This window comes from Patiria miniata, unplaced genomic scaffold (assembly GCF_015706575.1).
Source record: "Patiria miniata isolate m_02_andy unplaced genomic scaffold, ASM1570657v1 HiC_scaffold_19, whole genome shotgun sequence".
In the NCBI taxonomy this organism is placed as follows: domain Eukaryota; kingdom Metazoa; phylum Echinodermata; class Asteroidea; order Valvatida; family Asterinidae; genus Patiria; species Patiria miniata.
This window is the reverse complement of record NW_024037057.1, coordinates 2,752,245-2,777,214: the sequence shown is the minus strand read 5'-3', so window position 1 is coordinate 2,777,214 and position 24,970 is coordinate 2,752,245. Positions and strand designations below refer to the sequence as shown.

At 41.5% G+C, this 24,970-nt stretch overlaps 1 protein-coding gene across 2 annotated transcripts; it reads left to right on the top strand.

Annotated features, from left to right (window-relative positions):
• Positions 1 to 3,143: 3,143 nt before the first annotated feature.
• LOC119725326 (WD repeat-containing protein 76-like) lies at positions 3,144 to 22,460 on the top strand. 2 transcript variants are annotated; one of them, XM_038196714.1, is made up of 13 exons: positions 3,144 to 3,514; positions 5,812 to 6,042; positions 6,473 to 6,556; positions 6,953 to 7,008; positions 8,759 to 8,879; positions 9,696 to 10,007; positions 11,118 to 11,276; positions 12,932 to 13,065; positions 13,903 to 14,007; positions 16,119 to 16,271; positions 19,700 to 19,750; positions 21,015 to 21,117; positions 22,054 to 22,460. In XM_038196714.1, the coding sequence occupies exons 1-13, from the start codon at positions 3,257 to 3,259 to the stop codon at positions 22,198 to 22,200; spliced, it is 1,914 nt and encodes a 637-aa protein (XP_038052642.1). In that variant the 5' UTR covers positions 3,144 to 3,256; the 3' UTR covers positions 22,201 to 22,460. The 2 variants fall into 2 exon arrangements, with proteins under 2 accessions (XP_038052642.1, XP_038052643.1); XM_038196715.1 differs by having other exon boundaries at positions 3,145 to 3,367.
• Positions 22,461 to 24,970: the final 2,510 nt, after the last annotated feature.

Below are 24,970 nucleotides of genomic sequence, written 5' to 3'. Positions count from 1 at the left end.
TAAGAATACAATAAGGCAAAAAAAAAAAAAACAGGAAGTTTAGAAACAGCTGTTAATGTATACTGGTTTCAAACCCACCTCACTCCTCCAAAATCCTCCTGGCGGTTTTGGAGGATTCCAGAGGATTGCGGATGAATGGCGATTGAATCACATGAGGATTTTGGAGGATTGAGGATGAATGGTGATTGAAGCACATGAGGATTTTGGAGGATTGAGGATGAATGGTGATTGAATCACATGAGGATTTTGGAGGATTGAGGATGAATGGTGTCTGAAGATGAGGATGATTTTGGAGGATTGAGGATGAATGCATTTTGAGTCAGGACTGTCTGATGATTTTGAAGGATTTAGGCAGTTAATTATCCTTCATTTAAACACGAGTGCAACATTTTGGGATGAGGAGGATTTTGGAGGATTGAGGATGAATGCATTTTAAGGCAGGACTGTCTGACAATTTTGAAGAATTTAGGTGCTGTTGCAAAATTTGTGAGGATTTTGGAGGATTGAGGATGGGTCTTGGCAAAAAGGGCCTAGGGGGTTAGGGTTAAATTAATGTTTTATAACCTTGCAAATGTTTTACTTTTTTTAAATGGATATCGATCGCATTTAAACTCTTCACATAATGTACCCCAAATGGTATCATTCGGAAGAAAACAAAATCATGTATGATGTACATGTAGTTTAAGAAGATGTACATGTAGACCTGTACAGTTTTTTGTTTTTTCTTTTCGTGCATTTAATTAGCAATGGTAGTTATGAGACCTCCAGAAATGCATAGTTTTCAGTGAACTGAAGCTTCAACAAGTTTTTAACCTTAACTCCCTGGCATGATTTACTAGGAACCATACCCATCCTGGCAAATTCCAACACCATATGGGAAACTGTGTACACACATTTCTGACTTTGATTCTGGAGTTGTGCCAACCCAATGTAAAAGACTGTCAGTTTAGGGGTACTGTACCCATCCGGACAGATTCCAACAATACATGCTGTTGGGGTTTGATGGGTTGAGTTCTGTTAGGGTTAATGTACATGTAGTTGTTCATCATGCATCCTTCTTAACCACTTAACGGCAGGATTATTTTGGGCCGAAAAAAAATACTAAGTTTATGAAAAAAAATGTAGTTGTTCATCATGCATCCTTCTTAACCACTTAACGGCAGGATTATTTTGGGCCGAAAAAAAATACTAAGTTTATGAAAAAGACAAGATATATCGGCTAAATTTTAAAATTAGGTCAAACAACACGAATACTGACTCTTGAGAGTCAAGTGTAGTACGATCAAGTTAGTACGATACTTCTCACCGTAACTTATTTTGCATTATGCCAAGGCCCCCACCATGGAGCGATTATTTGCTACGATGACAGGCCATGTACAGTGGCCAAGTTCAAGTTCAACACACGGTCTACCGCCATGGACAATGGGGACAACTGATACATGAAACGTGTATAATTTACACGTCCACCACCAGAGACTATTCATACGTACTATACACCGAGGATTACCGAAGTCAAGCAACAGTCGCCAGACAGGTGTAGTGTGAATTTACATGTAGGTTTCTATGAAATACGGACTCATTGGTAGTACTAATTGGGAGATAATTGGGAGGTGATCGCCCGATCACATGACAGGTTTTAACCAGTAAAAGGGAAAAGGAGTCCGATGTTCATAGAGTCTGATTTTCATATGATTGAGGGCGCCCTCTTACTGAAGAGCAGAGAATGGACTGAACAACACGGCAAGCACATTGAGCGGTAAGTTTTCAGACTATTTTGCCCGTTTTTTTTCCTCTAAAATTGTCGCTTTTTGGAACACTTTAAGGGGTCTTATGGAATGTCATGAATGTGTAGATCCGACCAGGGTAACTGTGTCTCTCATTTGTATTCTCTTTACCGTTTTTTTTTTTTTGGGGGGGGGGGCCTTTTGTCCTCATGTGGGTATGTAGCCTACAAAATGCTGCCGTGTACCAGTCACCGAAGTATGCCAAATTGGTGGAGCGTTAGTATGGAGGGTACCAAAGTTCTCAGTAGAGCTACTTGTACCGTAAGCGCAGTATGCGCCAGTAAATGACAATCTCCTCAGATCTCAGTAGATTGGTCTGCGTATTAATGTGTGGCCAAAGACGCAGCAATACCGACGCCACACTAATCTGCTAGTGCTGGTGCGAGTGGGGCTACCACTACCAGTCGAACACCTTTTCTTTCTTATCCACAACTCTGAAGGATTTTTTTTAACAAAAGGTACATGTAAAATAAGTAAAGTCCGAGATATCCTACAGAATCGACCCATTGCGAGTTAGCCACGCCCCTTCAACCCTATGGATTTTTTGTACAGCAAGTTTTATTAGTTTGCTCAGATGTTGCGCATTCTGCGTCCATTTGTAATTGGACAATTTTCACAAGCTGCGTGGACGCGATTCTAACGTGATTCTACCAGGATAGGTCAATTGCGCCCAACATTTATTCCATCTTTTTACAAAGTCAAACATGACAAACATGACAAAGATTGCGAAGAATATTCGAACAATTCACAATCAAAATATTATATTAACAAAGATGTCAATTGCCTGCAGCAGGCCTTCTTTGATCTAAACTAAAAAGGCATGGTTAGTATTTAGTATTAAAATTATTCATATTACAGGCATAAAAATAGTCAACTTGTTTGACTTTGTATTTTGATTGGCAACTGGAGATTTTTTTACCTGGCTCTTTTTCTTGCTCTTGCCGCTGTTGTTGGTTCGAGATTTTGTCAGTTTCAGTCGGGAGGAACGTTTAGAAGGAGCGTCTTTAGTAGATTTGCTGGCTTGTGTAGACATCACAGCTCAAGAAGTTACACACAGCGGCGCAGATCGGTGAGGAGAAATGAATTTCTCACATCGAACATTCCCACTCCCAGATTTCTCAAACCCAGCCCAAAATTTGCAAAATGTTACGTTTTCGGGTATTCCCCTAAGTCTGGTGCAGTGCTAAAAATATATGACGCGCAAACAGAGGGAGGTCAAGTCTGGTACCTACACGTCTTCGATTACAGACTGGTAACTGCTTGCACCTTGCAGCCTCGGTCCGATGGTGTTGAGAAGTACGCTCCCATCACCTGCTCTACGACTACGAGGGTGAAGATAGAGTAAACACCGGGGACGAGGTTGGACCACTAAGGTCAGTGACATGACATGTGGAAATAAAGCGCGCGTGTTATGGAATAGCGCGCGCCCGATTGATCTTACATAACAAATTTCACTCGCAATCCGTGCAGGAATGTTAGGAACCGCAAATTTCTACAAATCCACTCCGAAAATCATGCCGAAAATTCCGCAAACGAAGAGAGCGCCCAGTGCAGCAGTGAGTCCGGTGTCAAAGAAACGTAGGGTAAGGCAAAATGTGGGTGTTTTGGTGGAGAGAAATCATGATGGTTTGCAGTCGAACTCGAAACTTTGGACACCACAAGTTGTCGTTACGAAACTTTCGCCCATGTCATTGTCAATGGGCATGATGGGAGATCTATGCACCGACATGGTAATTTTGTATGGAATAGACTTTCCATTTGCTGTGCTCTTTCATTAGTTGAAAGTTGTAGCTAGTCTCTTCGGAAAGAATGTATGTATCTTGACGCCACTTTGACATTGAGGCAAGATTACCATATGCGAAGTTCACTAATTTTCCTCTGTATTGACTAACATAACATAACAAGCCCCCACTCCCCAGATAGCAATTTCATGTCATCAAAGTCAATTTGAGCAGTGAGAAAATACAAGCATTTTCTTAGAAAACACTTGGTAAACTTAGAATTTGTTAGTCCACTCTCATAGGGTTTGTACACAGAGTGTTGAGTGAACTTCGTATATGGAAATCTTTCCCCAGATCTCATTCCCAAAATGCATGTCTTTTCAACATTTTTGCAATGACCATGATGACTGGCTTTTGTCATGTTCGTTGAGATATTGACATGATTGATATAGATATTATATTATATTATATTATTATATAGTGGTGTTAAGATGCATCATTCTTTCCATGCTTTCCGGATTCTCATCTGGTCGTTTCTCCCTTTTTTCACATGGTGTGGGCAACTGCTTCTGATGTCTGACATTTCTGCCATCTGTCATGACCATGATGACTGTCTATCAGCTTTGCATGTGATCATGTCTGTGACTGTTATTCTGTCATTGAGTGTTGGTAGCAAAGAGCATCTATCAGTATGGCAGCCGTAATGCAGCTTTTTAAACTGTGATGTTATCGTAATGTTGTGATATTGCAAAATCACGATTGCGAATGTCAATGTACATGTAGGCCTATAATAATATACATTAAACATTTGGAAGGAATCAAGTAATCAGACGCCACTTCTTTTGTTTGTTGTGTACAAATTATATCAAGAGTTGCTTACATTCTTTGGAAAGATTTCCATATACAAAGTTCACTAATTTTCCTCTGTATTGACTAACAAGCCCCCAGATAGCAATTTCATGTCATCAAAGTCAATTTGAGCAGTGAGAAAATACAAGCATTTTCTTAGAAAACACTTAGAATTTTTCAGTCCAATCTCATAGGGTTTGTACACAAGGTGTGGAGTGAACTTCGTATATGGAAATCTTTCCCATTTTCTACGTACTTTCTAACAAAATTGGAAATGTTTCTCCGTCATGTCAGTCCCAGGTTCATGTATTTTCCACATTTTTTGTGATTACTAGAAACATGACTGACCTAGTCATGGGCCTATGGGCTATGTGTCACTGTCAGGATGCAACATTCTTATAATTACTTATTAACCCTAGCTGATTTCAACCCATCAAAGTCAACAACAGGTTTTGTTTAAATCTGTTGGGATAGGGAAAGTTCCCCTAAACTGATGGTCTTTTACACTGGGGTTGGCATGTTGGCATATGTACTTCCAGAAACAAAGTCCAACAATGTGTTTGTGTGTGTACAATTTCCCATGTGGGTGTTGGAATTTGCCAGAATGGGTATGGTTCCTAATAAATTAGGCTGGGGAGTTAGGGTTAATAACATCACCTCGCATTTGCACATACATGTAGTTAGTTTGCAGCATATAATCAACCCTAGTAAGAGGTCAGAGTAGACCTAAGGTGTCTATTAAAAAAAATGATAGAAACTGGTCCGACTATCCCTGGGGCAAAGAGACCCCCTCTTAGTCTTACCCTATATGCCCTCCCCCCCCCCCACCCCACCCCACACCCAGCCAAAGAAAAAAAAATAGTTTGGAAGGTTGATGAGAGCAGCTCAAACAGAGACTAGATGGCAACTACACTCGCCTCCTTATAAGAGCACAAACCATTTCCTGGAAGGAACGTAAGACATAGGCAGAAATATACGGCAGCATCCAACCTATCTCAACTACATTAGCACAACGCAGAGCCTGCCTTGCCAGCCACTGCTACAGAGCCAAAGAGCAAGCTATCTCGGACCTCATCTGCTGGGGATTGCCTTGCCCCAACAGAGGGAGGAGACCCCTCAACTACGTCGACACTGTATGCAATGATGTGAGCCAGCACGTTGATGACATCACCAGGGCCATGGCGGACAAGAGAGTCTGGAAGAGTTTGGTTGCATCTGCGGCCGCCCTTTGATGATTGATGATGATGGGTTGCCATTGGTATCCCTCACCCTCACCCCAAAGATATAAATATCCACACCCCCCCTTCCCTTCCGCCTGGGATTGCTGTCCATAACCTCATTCTCTGAAAAAAACATCCTGGATCCCTTAGAGTTGTCTGACAATAAGCTTTGAAATGTTGATTTCCTTTGTCGCTATGAATTTCTGTTCCGTTATTTCTTTATGGGATTGTTAATAGATTGGCAGCATCAGTGGAGAGGCATCCGGGAAGAAAGTTGCCCACGGCATCAAGCATGAGAACGTCCTCCAGCCACAGAGAACATCAGCTAGAATCAAGTCCACCAATGTCAGGAAAGAAGAAGTGGAAATCAAGGAGGAAGTAAAAGAAGAAGAGGAGGAGGAGGAAGCGGAGGAGGCAGTGTTGCCTGGCAACCGTATCCGTGACGATGAAGATTCAGATGAATCTGACGTAAGCGACAATGCGTCGTTGGCTCCGACCTCTAGTTTGTGTGTCATTTTGTTTAAATTGCTTTTCAGCTCAACATGCCAATACACCATTATCATGTTGCAGTAATTGACTTTTTCCTCATTCAAATCAATGTAACCAAAGCGCGGCTGAGAAGGACAAAATAGTCTGGTTCCTTTTTGCACAAAACAAATTATCATTCAGTACTGTTATGGGATACAGGGAATATGACTGAAATGGTGGCAGCATGATAAAGGTCTATACCCTCCTTGTAGAATGAGTTGGAAAATGCAAGTTTCCTGCTTATGCAAGTTTCTTGCAATAGAGATGCCGTATAGTTTAGGATGCAATTTTTTTTGTAATCTACAAAATTGTTTCAAAAAATTCTGTTGCCCTATTTTTTTTAAAATTTCCTCTGCTCTTCCGTTTCCAGGGGGAGATGTCAGCATACGAGAAGAAGCGACTACAGAACATTCAGGAGAACGCCAAATTTTTCGCTTCCCTGGGCATTGCAAAGGTACATTGAGAAGCTTTGATTTCCACTAAAATAAATCCTTTTTGAGGGCAACAAGGCATATTTGTCTGACCTCAAGGGACACTGCGTCGTGGAAAGCAACAAATGATGCTACACAACGCATTATTCATAAAATTATATCAGTTTGAAAGAGCATTTAAAAGTAGCATATCAACATCCACACAATCATACTTTAGTGAGCCGTTTTTATGCTATACATTCTCGCGATAACAAATTTCAGGGGTCAACATTTTGACTCCTCGAAAATCGAGCTTGAACTTTCAATTGATATTTCTCAAATGATCTGTCTTACGTTTAGAGTTGTTTGTACCATCCTAAATTTCAAATAATGATTTTGGAAGATTGTCTTTATACATATTTTCTTTTTGAAATTGACAGACCAAGGAAAATATGTCGCAAAAATCTGCGAAAAATGCTACAAAAGGCCTTAAAAGGTAAGAACAGCCTTATTGCTTTAATTGCTTACATGCAAGTGTGAAGTAAATGGTTTATTTCATATGTTGGTGGGATTTAAATCTGAATTTTAGAAAATTTGGTTTGAATCCCATTATTCGGCTCTGAGTTTGGAAACAGCCTAACCTTAAAAATAAAAGAAGTCTTGAGAACAACTGGAACATCCCCCAATTTTGTCCATGGTCTCTGATTGTAACTGCATTCACTTGCTGGTGGTCCTCTTGGTATATGAATATCTTGCCCATTTGACTTATCAGAGACTTTTGTGGAAAGGGGACCGAGAGTAACACGCGGACTTGAGTGAAAAGGCGACTTAGGCAAAATATAAAAAAAAGAAGCATGTTTAGTGTCCCCGCCTGCTTCCTTTTTGGAGGCCGCCTCCTTTTTTGTTAAACCGAAAAAATGATAAAGTTTCAACAGTGACATCATTTTGGGTGTCTTTATCCATTGCATATAGCCCATATAAAGCTGTTGTGGCATTTCCTGAGTCCAATGGTGATCATTTAAAAAGTCAAATTTGCGGCCATCTGGAAAATAGTTCAGTGACATCATTTTGGTCTCTTTATCTGTTGCAGAGGGGAAAAAAAGGGCCTACCGCTTCCTTTTTTTCAAAAAGGCAGGACGCTAAACATGTTTTGTTTTTTTTAATTCGCCTTATAACAGCTGACTAGAACTAAAACTTTCCATGGAAATGTATCAAAAACGATCAGGAATTTTGTCAGACGGCCGACTTGAGCAATTTGGCAATTTGTACGATGTCGACTTGGCTGGAGTTTACTGTATGAGAAATAAATCAAGTACCCCACAGGTACCCGATTTACTTCCGGGTGGGAAGAAGCAATGAGTGACAAAGTGCCTTGCCCAAGGGCACACGCACCATAGCTGCAGGCTGGACTCGAACCCACAACCTGCAGAATTACCCACAGACCACGAATTCAATGCCCCAGACCACGAGGCCACGGCACTCCATGTACCTGGACTACAACACAACTTTAGCTAAAGCACTAATCGCACATTTACGGTTTGGAGCTACAGATCTCCACGGTTTGAAAGTCTCGATAAACTGTGGGAGTACCATATTCATCCTTAGTACATATACATATATCCGTACTTATCCGTCATCTTCGTTGGGCATTGGTGAAGGGGCTACGGAAGTTTTAAACTGTTCATAACTTCTGTGGCGAAACGTCATGAAAATCAATCCGTAGTGCAACCGTGGGACATCGGTAGGACAACCGTACTGATTCATAGTGTTTTTCGTGGATATTCACACATATTCTTGGAGATTCGTAGCTCATTCGTCGTAGAAATCTCTACGAATTCGCTACGAATGTCCTGTGTATATGCCCGGATGTGCTAGGCTTCTGCTAAGGTTGTACTGCCAATATCCACGCTTTATTCGTAGGAGAACCTTTGTCATCCGTGGCCCAATCGCAGACACCTGTGGCATTAACGTCATTATTCTTAGTAATACCGTCCATATTCTTCGCCAATCGGTCATATTCTTGACAAACCGTGGTGTATCCATAGAGAAACCACCATAGGACAGTCGTGGCTATCCGTCCTTAAACCGTAGTGCATTCTTAAAAAGCCGATTTCTCCACAAAAATCTCGACGGTTCATCGTTGATTCTTGGTAAACCGTGGATGTTCGTAGCTCCAACAGTAAATGTGCGACTGGGGTTTAAGAGAGTTTGTAGTTTCCAGACATGTTTAAATTTTTTCTTTGCAGAGAATTTAAAGAGAAAGAGGTCCTCCCCAGACGACCTCTTTCCTTGCGAATCCGGCGGATGGATCCAGAGGGAGTGGCACTGCCTGAACTACCTGAGCCTGTCTACGCTGAAGATCTTTACGTATGTATTCTTCTTGTCGGGGGGGTGCAGTTGCAGCATTATGAAAGAAAGTGTGATGTCTGTGACGTTTTCATCATGGAAGGCACTTTGGGCACTAAAATCAATCCGATTGCCTTTATACTTGGCACATACTTGAACCAGCACCTGCCGCTGTGTGCCGAACATTGACATCATCATGACGTCATCATGAGTCATGTGACATCACAATAAAGGTGCATATTTTGAAGGCCTATAGCTACATAACCACCGGTCTGATTGGGTTGAAAGTTAATATGTACCTAAACCGGGATGTGTTTAAAGATGAAAATTGTAGTGACGTCATCACATGACACGTGACGTCATACTAAAGTTGCATATTTTGAAGGTCTATATCTACAGAACTACAAGTCCGATTTGGTTGAAAGTTGGTTGATATCGAGACCGGGATGTGTTATAGATGAAAATTGAAGTGATGTCATGATGACGTCATCATGTGACATGTGACGTCGCAGTGAAGGAGCATGTTTTGTAGTCCTCCTGGTATATCTACAGAACTACAGGTCCGATTGGGTTGAAAGTTGGTATGTATACCTAGACCGGGATGTGTTAAAGGTGAAAATTGAAGTGACATCATCATGACGTCATCAAATGAAATGTGAGGTTACAGTGAAGGTGCATGTTTTGAAGGCCTTTATCTACAGAACGACAGGTCCGATTGGGTTGAAAGATGGTATGTACCTAGACCGGGATGTGTTAAAGATACAAGAAATTGCCTAAACAGCCATGTGTTTGCCCACAAACATAAATCTAGTTTGTCCTCAAATCTGTTTGGTCCAGGCTCGGAAGCCATCAGGTCCCTTTGACATGGAGCCCATCAACCTTGGCGAAGACGGTGGGGAGAATTCGGCATTGCGCCTGTTCAAATCCATCACGAGTCTCTCAAAGTCTCCAAACAAGTCGCCCAAGAAAGAAGTCCAGGAACCGGACCTTGCCACATTCACAAAGACATTGCAAAGTTTAAGTCTGGGTCCAGGAGGCTTCGCCAAGGTGACGAAAAAACGAATTAGCTCGGTCGCCATTCATCCCTCTCCATCCAAAATCATCGCCTGTGCTGGTGACAAAACAGGGGGTATTGGTGCCTGGGACGTGGTAAGTTCTTTTAAAAAAAATAAGTTTTCGTTTTTTTGTTAACTTGGATTTAACCTCATTGGCATTTCGCTGGAAGCCTCTCCGATTCCTTTCAGATTTTTGAAGCAAAAACCGAAAAAAAATTAAAAACATACCTAAAATTCTGCAAACCGCCCCTACACAATGTATAACTGCTCCATCACATTATTATCCCCAATCAATTTTTGAGAAAGCCATAAAAAGCCGAAAAGTTGACAACTTTTTAATGATTTTGTTCTACTATTTTACTGCATGCTCAGATCAGGACACTTTTATTGTGTGTGCCGCACTGGCAATGTACAGGCAGTAGCTGGCGCATGGCGCCTTCTGCGCGCATGTGGTGCAGAGCGCAGTTTCAGACGCACATTTTAAAGGTCGTTTAGCGTTGTTTAAGACGGCAGTTTAAGACTGCCCATGTGATTGGCTCTCAACCAATAAGAATAGGTAAAATGTCTCAGGTATTTATGAATTAGTACGTTAGGCTTTTAAGATACAGTCCACCATTTGTAATTTATGAATTATATTTGTTTGAAGCAGCAAACGTGCTCAAAGTCTAAAGAAGGGTGTTGAAAAAACAAACCTGATGAAGTTTCAGCCCAGCTTCAGCTGTCTATTTTGAGAAAAATAACATTCTAGGATCTGGATTTCAAATCAACAGATGCTAAATCTTGTTTTGAAATGGGCCTGATTCAGTGTCCGAGACATGTTCTCACTGAGCCGATTGCAGCTACGTGATGTCGCGCACTGATCTGACGAATTATAGCAACTGCGCGCGCGTGTGCGTCGTGTCAAGGCTTGCGCGCATTTTGCCGAATAAAGCAATGAACTACTAATGGAAATTTCCAACGATGCGTCTTAAAACGCATTGTTGGAAGGGCCTTCTTTCATTGATTTCTTCAAAACGACAGCTTGCCACTTGCCAGAAAGAAAAATTTCACAGGGAGTTTAGTCCCATTACTATCTTAAAACCAGTATGCTTTTCAATGATAATTACATCAGTTACTTTTTGGATAGCTGCAAATGATGGACTATACCTTTAACTGTAATTAATTCTGTTCTGAGCAACTGTGTGGAATTTGCTCTTGATTAAAGGACTCTCAAGACGGTGATGACGGTGTGTACCTATTTCAGCCGCATTCCCGTCCTGTCAGCTGCCTCCAATTTGCCCATGGCAACCCCACCAAGCTCTACTCCAGCAGCTATGATGGCACGGTCCGCTGTGGCGACTTTGAGAGGGGCATCTTTGACGAGGTGAGAAAGACCATTTGTCTTCTAACATCTATCTAATAATAATAAAATAATTTGGGAGGCTAATCATCCTTACTCGCAGCTGGTATGCTGAATTGCGAAGGACGCGGCTAGAACATGGTCGGGCCGCTGGCACGTAAAGGCGCCTATTGCTGCCGGCCACATCGACCCATATATGACCACGGAGCACAGCCTGAGATCGAAAGTGTTTGATTTTTCCGGAGGGAGGAAAACCGGAGGGCCCGGAGCAAAACCCTCGTGGCACAGGAGAGAACCAACGCACAACTCTACTCACATGTGATCCGTGGCCAGGATTTGAACCGTTGTCACCTTGGTGAGAGGCGAGCGCTTTACGCACAAGCCAGCCATGCCACCCAAATAATCCAATTTGATATTTCATTCCCAGCAATGGGCGAGTTTGTTTAGCTAACCTGAGTACATGTAAGTGAAGCTTACTTTATATTTTAATGCAGGTGTACAATTGAAATACTAAATTGGCTTATTGGTGGGTTGGATGGATGGCCCTTAAAGTGAAACTTGGTGTGCCATTTGTTCATGGAGGTTGGAAAAAAATTGTTTCGAGTCAAAAGGATACAATTTGTTACTCACTCTGCAAGAAATTAATCAGATCTTCTAAAGCCGCCCTCACGACCTATGACTAATGAGCTATGGTCGTCAGGAACAACCCCTATCGCTGATTTTTTGCGACCGAAGCGAAACTGCGATGATACTAAGATGATCGACATCAAACTAGGTTTTGCACTTCACTGACGTATAAACACTGTATACTCAGTGTGTTACCTCCTGAGTGAAAGTTGGAAAAAAATCACTCGGGTGGGACTCGAACCCACGACCTCCTGCTTTCTAGTGCAGACATCTTACCACTTGACCACCGAGCTAACGGGATCGGTTGGCAGGTTAGAATCTGATGTACATCTGATCGGCATCAGTCAGTGCTAAACAAAATCGACAGTCGCAAGAGTTGAACAATTTTTAACTGGTGCAACGTGTTCCCGACAGGCGGAAATCAATCGCAGATATGTAGCCAATCAGCGTGAGGCAAAAAAAAAAACCAGCTGAATGAACAGTTTTACCAGTGGAATGTTGTTTGATCGTGAATCAACACACTTCAACCGCTATTGCTAAAGAAGTCACATAACTATCTATGCCTCGGAATTGTTGTCGCATCATGGGTGGCATGAGCATGGTTGCGATTATTTTGTGTCGAGATGCCGCTTTTTCCACGAGAATCACACAATTTCTCTGTTTTGTGAGCAGTTTTGTGAACATTATTTTTCTGCTCGATACGGATGGGTCCCTCGTGGCGCAAGAAAATCACAGGTCAACCTGAAGGCAGCTTATAAGTGTAACCTCTGATTTCTCTGAATGTTATTACTTTCATTTTGTTATTGTTGTCATTAGGCTAATAATTCACACCACTGTCCATAGCATGCGTGCTTTCCCTGTGCACACCCAACACAAAAAATACTAACATTTCATTTCATAAGTTTAATCTTTACATGTTGTTAGACCAAATCTTCCAAACTTTTAAAAATTTGGTGTTAAATGTGTCAAAGACATCTGATACAAAACTGACGCATTGAAACAGATGCAACCAGATTTGAATTTTCATTGGTGTGTTTATGTATTTGAATTAGATCCATGCCACAGATATTGACGGGGACGTCTACTGCAGCTATTTTGATTTCCTGTCCCCTGACGGCGTGAAGCTGCTCGTGAGCCAAAACGCAAGGAGAGGATATGTTCAGGTGGTCGACTCCAGACTAAGAAGGTACAAAGTCAGTGTAACCTTTTACCTGTACAGGGTGCCCTCGAAAAAATATCCCTCTGGAGTAGGGTGTGCATTGACGGGTAGTACAGGAACCGGGTACCCTATTGAAAAAATTCAGGTGCCCGGGTATCCGTTAAAGAAACCCAAGCCAAAAATTCAAATCTAGGAATTTGCTGTTCAGATTGTTCATAAAGGTCCGCATGATAATTGACCCATCGCGGTAGAATCGCATTAGAATCAAGTCAACGCAGCTTGTGAAGTATTGTCCAATTACATGATATACAAATGGACGCGAACCCACAAAATCTGAGACAAGAAAAACTTAGCGTGCAAAAACTCCATATGGTTGTCTATTAAGGGGCATGGCTAACTCGCAAATGGCGATAGGTCACTACTACCGTACCACATCGGTGCGGCAATAAAGCTAGATAGGGTGTATACAGTGAGCTCTTTAACTATGTGGTGAAAACTGCAACTTTCGCAAGCATCATAAAGCGTGAAATTGGTTTTGGTTTTCCACTATCCTGTTTTGCATTTTGAAAGTATTCCACTGACATTCAAAACCTTTCTTTTTCATTGTCTGAGAAGTAACTCAGTTATTTGCAAAGTTGGTTACGGGTACCCAATCACATAATCTGGAACCGGTTCCTGACATCAACGGTCGGGTACTCGGGTACCCGGGTCCGATGCACTTATTGTAAATAATTATCAGTCATACTTATCTGTATTCTTTGTCATGTTTTTAACAGAAACAGAAAGAGATTGAACATGCACATTTGTGTAGTATGCATGTCAACTAATTTTTTTTGTTCAATTTATTTGTTGTTTCCTCTGCAGTAACGGTTCTAATATGTGTGGGTTTTGGCTGCATGACCGAAACGTGAAAACTGTACACGTGCATCCCACCAAGCCAGAGTACTTTGTGACAGGTTCCACTGACAGGTGAGTATTGTGGCGAAAATTACTATAGCGGCAGAGTCCAAAGAGGGCGCGCTAGCGGCTGCGGGCCCCTATATAAGAGGCCGCGGGGCAGTTGCTAGAGGAGACGTACATGTAGACGCAGACGGAGACCCAGCCCTCATAAGAGCTCACGCTATTACGTGCGCTGACGGCGTGCTGGGTGGTGCGGTGGAGTCAGGCTGGAATAAGGAGGCACGGAGTCCGCGGAGGCTACTGGAGGCGGAGCGATGTACAGCTACCTGCCGATTGAAGGATGGGGCCGGGAGTGTGCGCTCACCTACCCGCCACCTCAAGGAAGGATCGAGACTGGAAACGCCGGGTGGCGCGGTCGAGGGCGGGATGGTGGAGGCGGAATACGCACAGGAACGCTATCTAGAGGCGTACGGTTCACGGGATTCACGAGGCTATCCCCAGCCAGGCATCGCCGTGCTGCCCAGCACTGCCTTACCGTAGCGGCTAATGCGAGGCTACGCATAGAGATAATTGAGAGGCTCAGAGACCAATCACTTATTAGAGGCTATTTTAACGAGAGGTCCATCATTAAGACATAATTCGGTGTAAATAAATCAATCAGTAATTGAGGTCATTGACTGTTGTGTACTTAATTGTTGTCCTTGTCCATCTTGGAGGTTGAGGGGCGTGGGTGAGTGCCGCTACGCGTATAGGGCGGTATATTTCCATCCAAACGGGCCTGCATTCCCGGCTGCTGGGGTACTGATCCTAAGCTAGGTTGTCTGGGTAAAGGGACTACGGATCGGGTCACAGATATTCCCGCCACAGTATTAACCATAAAAGTCATAGCGTCAGTGCAACAAGAGAATGAGTGATCGCACAATAACGTATACAAGCTTTATAGCATTATGTACGCCGACTGTAGAATACGCTTGTCCTGTTTAGAGTCAATCCACAAAGTGCAATTCCATGTTCAAGTCATGTTATATAGACTGATAGTAATTGCACATCCCAATAAAAGTACATACTGAGTTACTATCAAATCGGACCTTTAGTTCTGCTGATGTATGCCTTAAAAAAATGCACCTTTAACCCTTTCATGCCCTCATTGTTTATTGACTTGGCTCTCCCCAGGACCAAATTGTTTGCTCAGTCATGCAGGAATCACTAGAGCGTGAAAAAAATGAGCACGAGTCAAAAACTAACTTTTTTCAACCCAGATTTTCACTGCCAAGGAGTGATTGAAATCATAGGTGTTGTGTGTAAAGTTTGTTCCTTAAACCTTACTCTTTTATGTGATGTAAAAATGATGTCCATATGTGCACATATAAGAAAGTTATGCCTTTTTCGTTCATCTGGTCCTAATTATCAAACTGCAAGCCATTTCACCACATGACCAAATGGCACTCCATACCTCAAATTGTGCGTGGATACTTCTGAAGCACTTTTCTCATTTTTTTGTAATGGTAACACTATGTATAAACCACACCAAAAGAAAGATCCGAAAACACTCTTTCAGCTGGTATATAGTTGATGTATGGGCAGCCAAACATATCAACATGCCGCCTTTCTGAAAAGTAGTGAATATGTCTGTGTTCAGAATGTTTTGTGTGTGGTTTCCTGGTCGACTAAAGTCGCCCATGGGAACCAGCATGGGGGTAGTTCTTGTCGACAAAAGTCGCCCATGGTAAGAAAAGGGTTAATGTGACATCACATGACATGTGATGACATCATCATGACGCCACTTCAATTTTCATATAAAGCACATATACCGGTCTAGGTACACACCAACTTTCAACCCAATCGGACTTGTCAATGTTCGGCACATATCCTGCAGGTGTTGATCTAAGTCTGTGCCAAGTAAAAAGAAAATCAGATTGATTTTAGTGCTCAAACGTGTGCAAATGCTATGGGAAAATGCTGCTAAAAATAAATTTAACGAAAACAAAGGCTGTTTTTGCCAAAACAACTAACAATAATAAAGTCTTAACTCGGATATGAGTCATTTTGTAAATTCAACGCGGCATTTCTAAACAATAAGTTGTTCCAGGGCTCAACGTTATAACCGCGGCCTTTAGCTGCATGCCCGTTACCAATACCTTTCTTTACCTATTTTTGTTTTATTATTTGTTACACCATAGCACTGTAGCATTGTGGGATTTGCGGTCGCTCAAGGAACGTAGCAAGAACCAGTACATCTCCTCAGTGACCCACGGCCGGTCCGTGTCTGGTGCGTACTTCTCCCCTATCACTGGAAGCAAGGTGGTGACGACATCATATGATGACAGAATTAGGTACGCAAGCCTGTTTTGTTTTTTTTCCTTTAGGGAAGATTGCTACTGCTGGGCGGGTAAGTACTCGAGAGAGAACTCGAGTACTCATGAGTAGTTTTTGCTACTCGTTGTTTTCCTTGTGATGTTTCATCTACTCGAGTACTCGTCATGGCATGAGCAGAAGCAGGCACTCGTGAGCAGTAATTTTTGTAAGGAAAATTGATGTAATATTAAAAATAATCTTATTTAGTGCCAAATCCTTCAAAATGATGCTCGAGGTGCAATAACATTCATGGGTCATTCCATGTCAGACCAACGCACTTTTTTACCTCATGTCTTCCGATTTTGATAAAAATTGCTGTGCTTGTAGGTCCTAATGAGCAATGAATACACACCAATTTTTAGCCCGATCCGACCTACCATGTGGTCAGGGCAGAAGCCACAAAAAATGGCATTTTTAGAGTAAAATACCACCCTTTTGGTATAAATATGTCAAAACTATGGCAATTTTCTTCGAATATATGTGAATTTGGTATTAAAATAATGAGGATTGCATGCTCAAATCACTTCTTTTGTCAAAATTAAATTTTGTGAAAAGTAGGTCACGTGACCTTTAATATGCTATCGTGACCTTTGACCCAATTTTTGTAATAATGTATCATTCCGAAAATCAACGAAATAAAAATAACTTGCTAGAGCATGTCTTCCTCTATCAGAATCTACTAAAAATCAGTTGGGGTCTTCAAAATTTACAACTTTGTGACTATTTTTGTACAGTTGGTAGTTTACAAATGAGTCAATTTATAGACTTTACATAAGAAATACACCAACACAACTTACTAATCTGTTTCTTAAGTTACTAAAATTAATCTAGATTTTTATGTATAAAGTACAAAGCCAGGAAAAACAAAATTCTACCTTCTGATTCCAAAGAAACTGTCTAATCAGAATATCTGAAGTGTGCTAACCACTAACAGTAACCAGGCCTTCACCCAGTACAGCGGACTCACGTCCAGGTGAAATTCATATCAAAGGAACAAAATGCCAAGTCTGTGAGAGTCATTAAAGTTCAAGAAGCACAGTGATGAATGAGTAAAGGTAACTTTGATTGTAATATTAAGTATTATCTTCAAGCAAACTTGAATCCTAGACCCTGATTAGTCCATCTATAGCAACAACTGTGTGATTTTATATAATATTGCACAGCTATATTGCACCCCAGATATTAAAAATGTACGTGTACATATGTTGTGTTATTTCCTGCAGAACGGACCAATACACTACATGTATGCACGTACATCTTCACCGCGTGTACGCATTTGATATCAAGTTTGCTTGAAGATAAATTGGTTATAAATCCCACTTGCGTTCGTGGAACACGGAATTATGTAGTGCATCGAGTGGCATATGGGTCACAGCAGCATTGCATTATTTCATATTCCAAGCGCGCTCGTGGGATAACTAATTATCAGTGGCACCCAGGAGGGGGGGGGGGGGGGGCTTGAACCCACCCCCAACATTGTCAATTTGTTTGTTTGATTTTAGGCTAGTTTTTGTTGGTCCAATCTTTTACAGAAATTCGAACAAAAAACGATTTATGACCCCCCCCCCCCACCAAAAGCCAAATCCTGGGTGCGCCACTGCTGATAATTTACACTATGAGTCTGGTTAGACCTCATCAGCCCTCAGAATGAGAAATTCACAAACCAAGATATATTTTAGTAACTTTAGAAACGGAATAGTAAGTTGTGTTGGTGTATTTCTTATGTAAAGTCTATAAATTGACTCATTTGTAAACTACCAACTGTACAAAAATAGTCATAAAGTTGTAAATTTTGAAGACCCAACTGATTTTTAGTAGATTCTGATAGAGGAAGACATGCTCTAGCAAGTTATTTTTATTTCGTTGATTTTCGGAATGATACATTATTACAAAATGTGGGTCAAATGTCACGATAGCATATTAAAGGTCACGTGACCTACTTTTCACAAAATTTAATTTTGACAAAAGAAGTGATTTGAGCATGCAATCCTCATTATTTTAATACCAAATTCACATATATTCGATGAAAATTGCCATAGTTTTGACATATTTATACCAAAAGGGTGGTATTTTACTCTAAAAATGCCATTTTTTTGTGGCTTCTGCCCTGACCACATGGTAGGTCGGATCGGGCTAAAAATTGGTGTGTATTCATTGCTCATTAGGACCTACAAGCACAGCCATTTTTATTAAAATCGGAAGACATGAGGTAAAAAAGTGCGTTGGTCTGACATGGAATGACCCTCATTCAACACAATTAAAGCTACAGTCCATCACGGGTGGCTTGTGCGTCAAGCGCTCGCCTCTCACCAAGGTGACCACGGTTCGAATCCTGGCCGCGGATCGCATGTGAGTAGAGTTGTGCGTTGGTCCTCTCCTGTGCCACGAGGGTTTTTCTCCGGGCCCTTCGGTTTTCCTCCCTCCGGAAAAATCAAACACTTTCGATCTCAGGCTGTGCTCCGTGGTCTTATATGGGTCGATGTGGCCGGCAGCCAGAGGCGCCTTTACGTGCCAGCGGCCCGACCACGTTGTAGCTGCGTCCTTCGCAATTCAGCATCCCAGCTGCGAGTAAGGATGATTAGCCTCCCAAATTATTATTATTATTATTATTTGCAGCTATCCAAAAAGTAACCGACGTAATTATTGTTGAAATACATACTGGTTGAAAGATAGTAAGGGGACTAAACTCCCTGTGAGATTATTCTCTCTGGCAAGCTGTCCTTTTGAAGAAATCAACGAAAGAAGGCCTTTCCAACGGTGCGTCTTTACCGTTCGAAATTTCCGTTAGTAGTTCGCTGTTTTTTTATTAGGCGAAGCGCGCGCAAGCGTTGGCACGATGTACACGCGCACGCGGCTGCTATAATTCATCGGATCGGTGCGCGACATCGCGTAGCTACAATCGGCTCAGTGAGAACGTGTCTCAGACGCAGAATTCAGGCCCAATTCAAAACATGATTCAGCAACTTTTGATTTGAAATCGAGATCCCAGAATGCTGTTTATCTCAAAGTATACAGCTGAAGCTGAGCTGAAACTTCATCAGCTTAGTTGTTCAGCACCCTTCTTTAGATTTTTAATACTTTTGTTGCTTCAAACGAACAAAATGCAGAAATTACAAATGAGGGACTATACCTTTAAAAACCTGAAAAACCTTTCAGAAAACCAAAATATATATATATATATTAAACCTCAGAACAAAACAACTTAAATAGAAAGATTAGCCCATTTATAAATTGATGCAAAACCGTTTCGGCATTTAAGAATCACAAGCGGCAAATTTAATGGAAAAAAAGACTAACATATTAAAAATAGTTGAAAAGTTGAGCAAAGAAATTGACTGGAGAGGGGCTTGAACCTACGACCTTCTGGCTGATTGTAACTGAAGGTACGTTTCACTTCTTTGCACAGGATTCTTCAGGTCGACGAGAGCGGAAACATGGAAGTTCAGAAAGCAATCAGGTGAGAGTCTATCAGTTTCTTAGTCACTACTGAATTAAACTATGTAATGCTAGGTTCATACATTCCCAAGTTATTGCCATGAAGATACCCCGATCTATCCCGAATAAAAATTGTTGATGGCATCGGGAGAAATTAGCCCTGATTCGCTGTTTGTAAGAATAACGTGAGAATGAAATAAAAACAATCGAGAACTAGGTATGGATTGGAAGCCGTATCAGGCCGAAGCAAGCTGAGTTATTGCAATTTTGTACAGCATAAAACCAAATTGTAGCGATTTTGTCAAGGATTTATACAAATAACTCCAGAATCATCCAGAATGACCCAGAATTATGCCCGTATAGTGTATTCGTAAGTTATAATATTCGTACATTTCTTGGAACATTGTTAATGATTCGGCATGATTCTGGACTGTATTGACCAAGAATAACTGTACGAAACTTGTGCGAATGTTGTAAGAATATCCAGAAGTAGTTACGAATACAACAAGAATAATATGATAGAATAACAATAAACAGGTCCAAAGTTGTCGGGGCGCTTCCCGATCTTTAACAATCTTTCACTGAACTAACATCATCCCGAGGCAGCCAAGAACCATTCTCCGATTTACTCGCTATTCGAGGCAGTTCGGCTTAAAAATCGGGAATATGTGAACCTAGCAAAAGCTTGGCAACTGGATACTTCAGTTCACTACCTATACACATTATTATTATGGCCCAATATTTTGTGCATGTAAATGTTGGTTTGATATTCATAGCCTTAAAAGGGAATATTCAACATTTGCATACTTTAACAAACAAAACTACTTAATTATTATGAAATAGCTCACTGGCCTGTTGCAGTATTTGTTCTGGCATGCTGTCATTTTGAAGAAAACAATATGAAATCGAAGGTCATTTACAAACATTCATCTAAAGATGTATTTTTGGAAATTTCCATTAGTAGTTTGTTTTTAATTCGGCAAAGCCGTGAATGGGAGGGCGCAAGCATTGACGTGACGCACACACACTTGCTATAATTCAGACATTTGGCTAAATGAAAACGTGTCCCGGATGCTGATATCGAGCGCAAGTATTCAAAACAAGACTCTGCAACTTTGATTTGAAATTAAGATCCCAGTGTATATTTTTTTTCTCGGAATATACAGCATTCACTGAGCTAAAACTTCGTCAAGGTAGTTGTTAAGCACACATCTTAAGATTTTGAGCACTTTTGATACTCGTGAACCTTTTTCTATTGCTTTGACCAACGATCTGTTTTTTTGTAGACATGACAATCACACCGGCCGTTGGTTGACCACCTTCCGTGCGAACTGGCACCCGAGACGCGAAGACGTGATCGTTGTTGGCAGCATGGAAAAACCCAGAAGAGTGAGTTTTGGGAGTGGGTGGGGGGGGGGGGGGTAGTCAATGTATTTTCACCATGGTCTATTACATTTGATCAGATTTGCTGATTAATTATGCAAGACAACCGCCTCTTGACCTCTAGATTTTGCCTAATTTAACGGGCGCTTTCTATATCGGGTCTTCGGTCATTCACCCGTTGCGCGTCATAGACATGGATAAAATAAACCTGTGTCACGCACTTTGCATCATGTTAAGCAATATGCACCCGGCTGTTGTTGTATTACAAAACACTGCGTTCAAATTGACCAATCAAACCATCAGTCCTGATTTGGGAATAAAATGACGTCATGATTTAGTAAAGTTGACTCCGATTGGCTGGTGTGCGGCTTGCATATATCTGTATGTTTAGAAATTTGGCTAGCAGTTGGCCCAGGCATTATGCGCACTAGGTCTCCACACTATAACAATGCCACGTTTTATGGATTTTGCACACTGAAGGCGGACAATCATGGACCTTAGCCCACCAAACAATGAAGATAAATGCGGTGATTTGTTAACATGGTAAATTCAATCATCCGTGCGCTTTAATTTTTTCCTTTCATTGCAAGTATTAATTTGCATTCCTAGCGCTATCCTAGCGATTCGGATGGGACGTAAGGCCGTAGGTCCCATGTTTTGTGTATATATTAAAATGCACGTTAAAGAACCCAGTAACACTTATCGCTTAAGATAAGTGGTTTTCCCCGGTGTTTCTGGCAGTGGCTGCAATATGCAGCGCAATACCTGCTACATAATGGGTCTCATATTTCTCATTAACATTATATACCTGTCTTTTATAATAGACATAATTTGCAGCGCCTTGAGTACCTAATTCTTGGTAGATACGTGCGCTATATAAGACTCCGGTAAGACTCCGGTATTATTCTTTCCAAACTACAATATCTTTTTCCTCGTCCACAGATTCATTTGTTTGACGACCAGGGTCATCTGCTACACAGTCTACTTGATGAGGAGCTTGCATCAGTCAGCTCCGTCAACGCCTTCCACCGGACCAGGGACGTTCTGGTCGGAGGCAACGCCAGCGGACGCCTCCACGTCTTCATGTAGGCTATAAGTCAAGAGAGGGGGCTGTTTGTAGACGTATCCAACAACGGCAATGAGAAGCCAGTCTTGGCGCAAGACGCTAGTAATCGACAGTGAATCTCGCATAGTGCACCCGCAAATAGCACAACCTTTAAACCAGCGCGCCTACGCGCTCTAGCATCTAAGGCAAAGTTCGCGCAAGGACTATAGTTGACCAATGGTTAACTAACGTTTGCCCGAACTCTGTCTAGTCGACGGTGGTTGACTACGCTAGTCGACTATTTGGAACCAGCCTACTGGGGTTGGTTGCATCGCTGGTAACCAACAGCCGCGCGCATTCATAACGCTAGCAGAGAGCCAGGATCCAGAAGTTTTGCGATGACATTTTGACCAGCGTTAGAGACTAGAGACGTTTGCACGTTGCTATCAGTGCGCAGGTGTAAGGTACGTCACAAATCAACCACTAGTCGACTAATGGTCCTTGCCCGAACTTGGCCAATGCCATTTCATATCAGCGGTTTAAAGTTTTCTTTATTTTCTCCCTAGGCTTTTCAAGGGAGCCAATCAACAATCGAGAAATTGTTCAATGGCTCGCCTGAGGGCTGTAAACATATGGGCCATATATGCGGTGATCAAATGCAAATCATTGCTCAATCATTGCTCAATGGTCGATTTTTGTTTAGGATTTAAAAAGTTGTACTAATTTATCTAATAAAAATATTACAAACAATTTACTTGAATTGGGGTACGGCTGTGTCCAAAACAGAATCTTTTTTTTTTGGTAGCTATTCTAAGTAAACTTAGCTTGGTGTGCTGTCGTAAATTAGTACAGCCATGGACTGGAAAAGGCAAATCTTGAAACAGCTCCAAAGTACAGCTAGACCATAGAGTTATATTAAATTACTAGAGCGCTAACTCTTCATTCTTGCGCGCGGAGATGCTTTGAAGCTGTCCTGGGCACAGACATGTTGAATTCATGTGCGTGTTTGTAGAATATAATGAAATGAGATGGATTGAATTTTGAAAGTGTACTCTAAATGCAACGCGCAAGTAGAAGATACGCGAACAACTTAAGCGCGTCATGACAGTTCAAAAAACGTCACGGCGAAAAGCAACTGCAGTGGAGGGACGCGCACGCGTTGCGCTGTTTGCGTAGAGCAAAATGAAACGCTCATTTGCTGATCGTGCGTTTCAGTTTTGGGCGTATCGGTTACGATGACGCACCGGTATGGAATACAAACGCAGATATGCCGTACAAAAGCCGTACAAAATTTTGAGTTTTCCATAGGTTTGTGCACAAACATGGATGCGCCCATCAGGCATTACTTTATACATCGAGTTAGCGCTGTAGTAATTTAATATAGTTCTATGAGCTAGACCAGCACCAATATCATGAAAACTCTCAACAAACTTGCGACGTGTTGTAAGCCAATGTCAAGGAACTTATGCCGCATTCAACTCATCGCACGTTTTGTGAAATGGATTGTACATTGCGTCGCGAGTTGTATGTGATGTATAACACGTCAAAACTCAGGTTGTGACGCGTTGCAGCACTTTGTGAAATGGTGTGCTGGAGGTCGGTTTAAGAAGGGGTGGGACCTTTTTGTTTCTTGGAGGGGGGGGGGAGAAAAATAGGTGGTCCCTCCTCCCCACATTTTAACTGACGTTTACTTTTTCGTCGCAGCAGTGCAACAAGGTCATAACTCCATCCTGCAACAAAGTCGTACCTCGCGCGAATACGCTCCGTGCCAAAAAGGTCGTATCTTGACGTCCATTGACTTTGTGTGTACATCGGGGTTATTTTAAGTGAGATACAACCTTTTTGACATTCTGAAACTTGCGTTTCAAATACGGCCCTTTTTAGGAGATACAACCTTGTTGCACGGACACAACATTTTGATCGCCATGTATGCGCCTTTAATAAAAAAAATTTAAAATGTTCATTTTTTTTGCATGCAAAACGTTTGTCTTCCTTTTGCATGTGACATCTATTACCAGACGGGCCTTAAACTTTGAAGACATAATGTTAAAAACATTCAAATAATCAAAATGATACCTTTAAATAGTGGGAAAGGAATCAAAGATGAAGTTAATCATTTTAAAGGGAAATCTGTTGTTAATTGGCATTTAAGCCTAGCATTCCAAGATCGCTTCAAAGTACATAAAAGGTTTGAGGACTTGAAAAGATCAGCCCGGCAATTTGTACTCAACATCGGGCATGGTGCCCATGAAATTGCAGCACAGACAATGTGGATTTCTGTAACGGTGGTAGATTTCGGTGGTTTCTGAAAAGCTTTAGCGTTAAATTTAACACTTTGAGACCTCATTAAAAATGTACTACATTAATTCAAACTTGTTCAACCATTTACTTACATTATATGTATCATTCTATATAGTTAACTTATTATCTGTACGCGAGAACATTTTCATCAAAAACTAGTCCAGCTGGCAAAAGTTTGGCATTTGTTTCTAGATTTTGTATCTTGATTTCGAACTTGGCATTAAAATAAACAACTTTTATCTTCTTTTTTTGTACATCGTTTGCAATACCCTGTAATTACATATCTTTGTCTTTTGTATGTGAATATTTCATTTTTGTCTACTTTTTTTGATTAGGCGTTGTGTGACCTTTCCGCAAGGGAGGTTATGTTTTCATGGGCCTTGGTTTGTCTGTATAGTGGTGCGGCACAGCCCAAAGGATTTTGCAATTTGTGATAAAAGCATGAAACTTTGCACGTTGGTTCTTCATGCCATGAAGACAATTTTCAGATATAGAGGCATTACATATTTGACC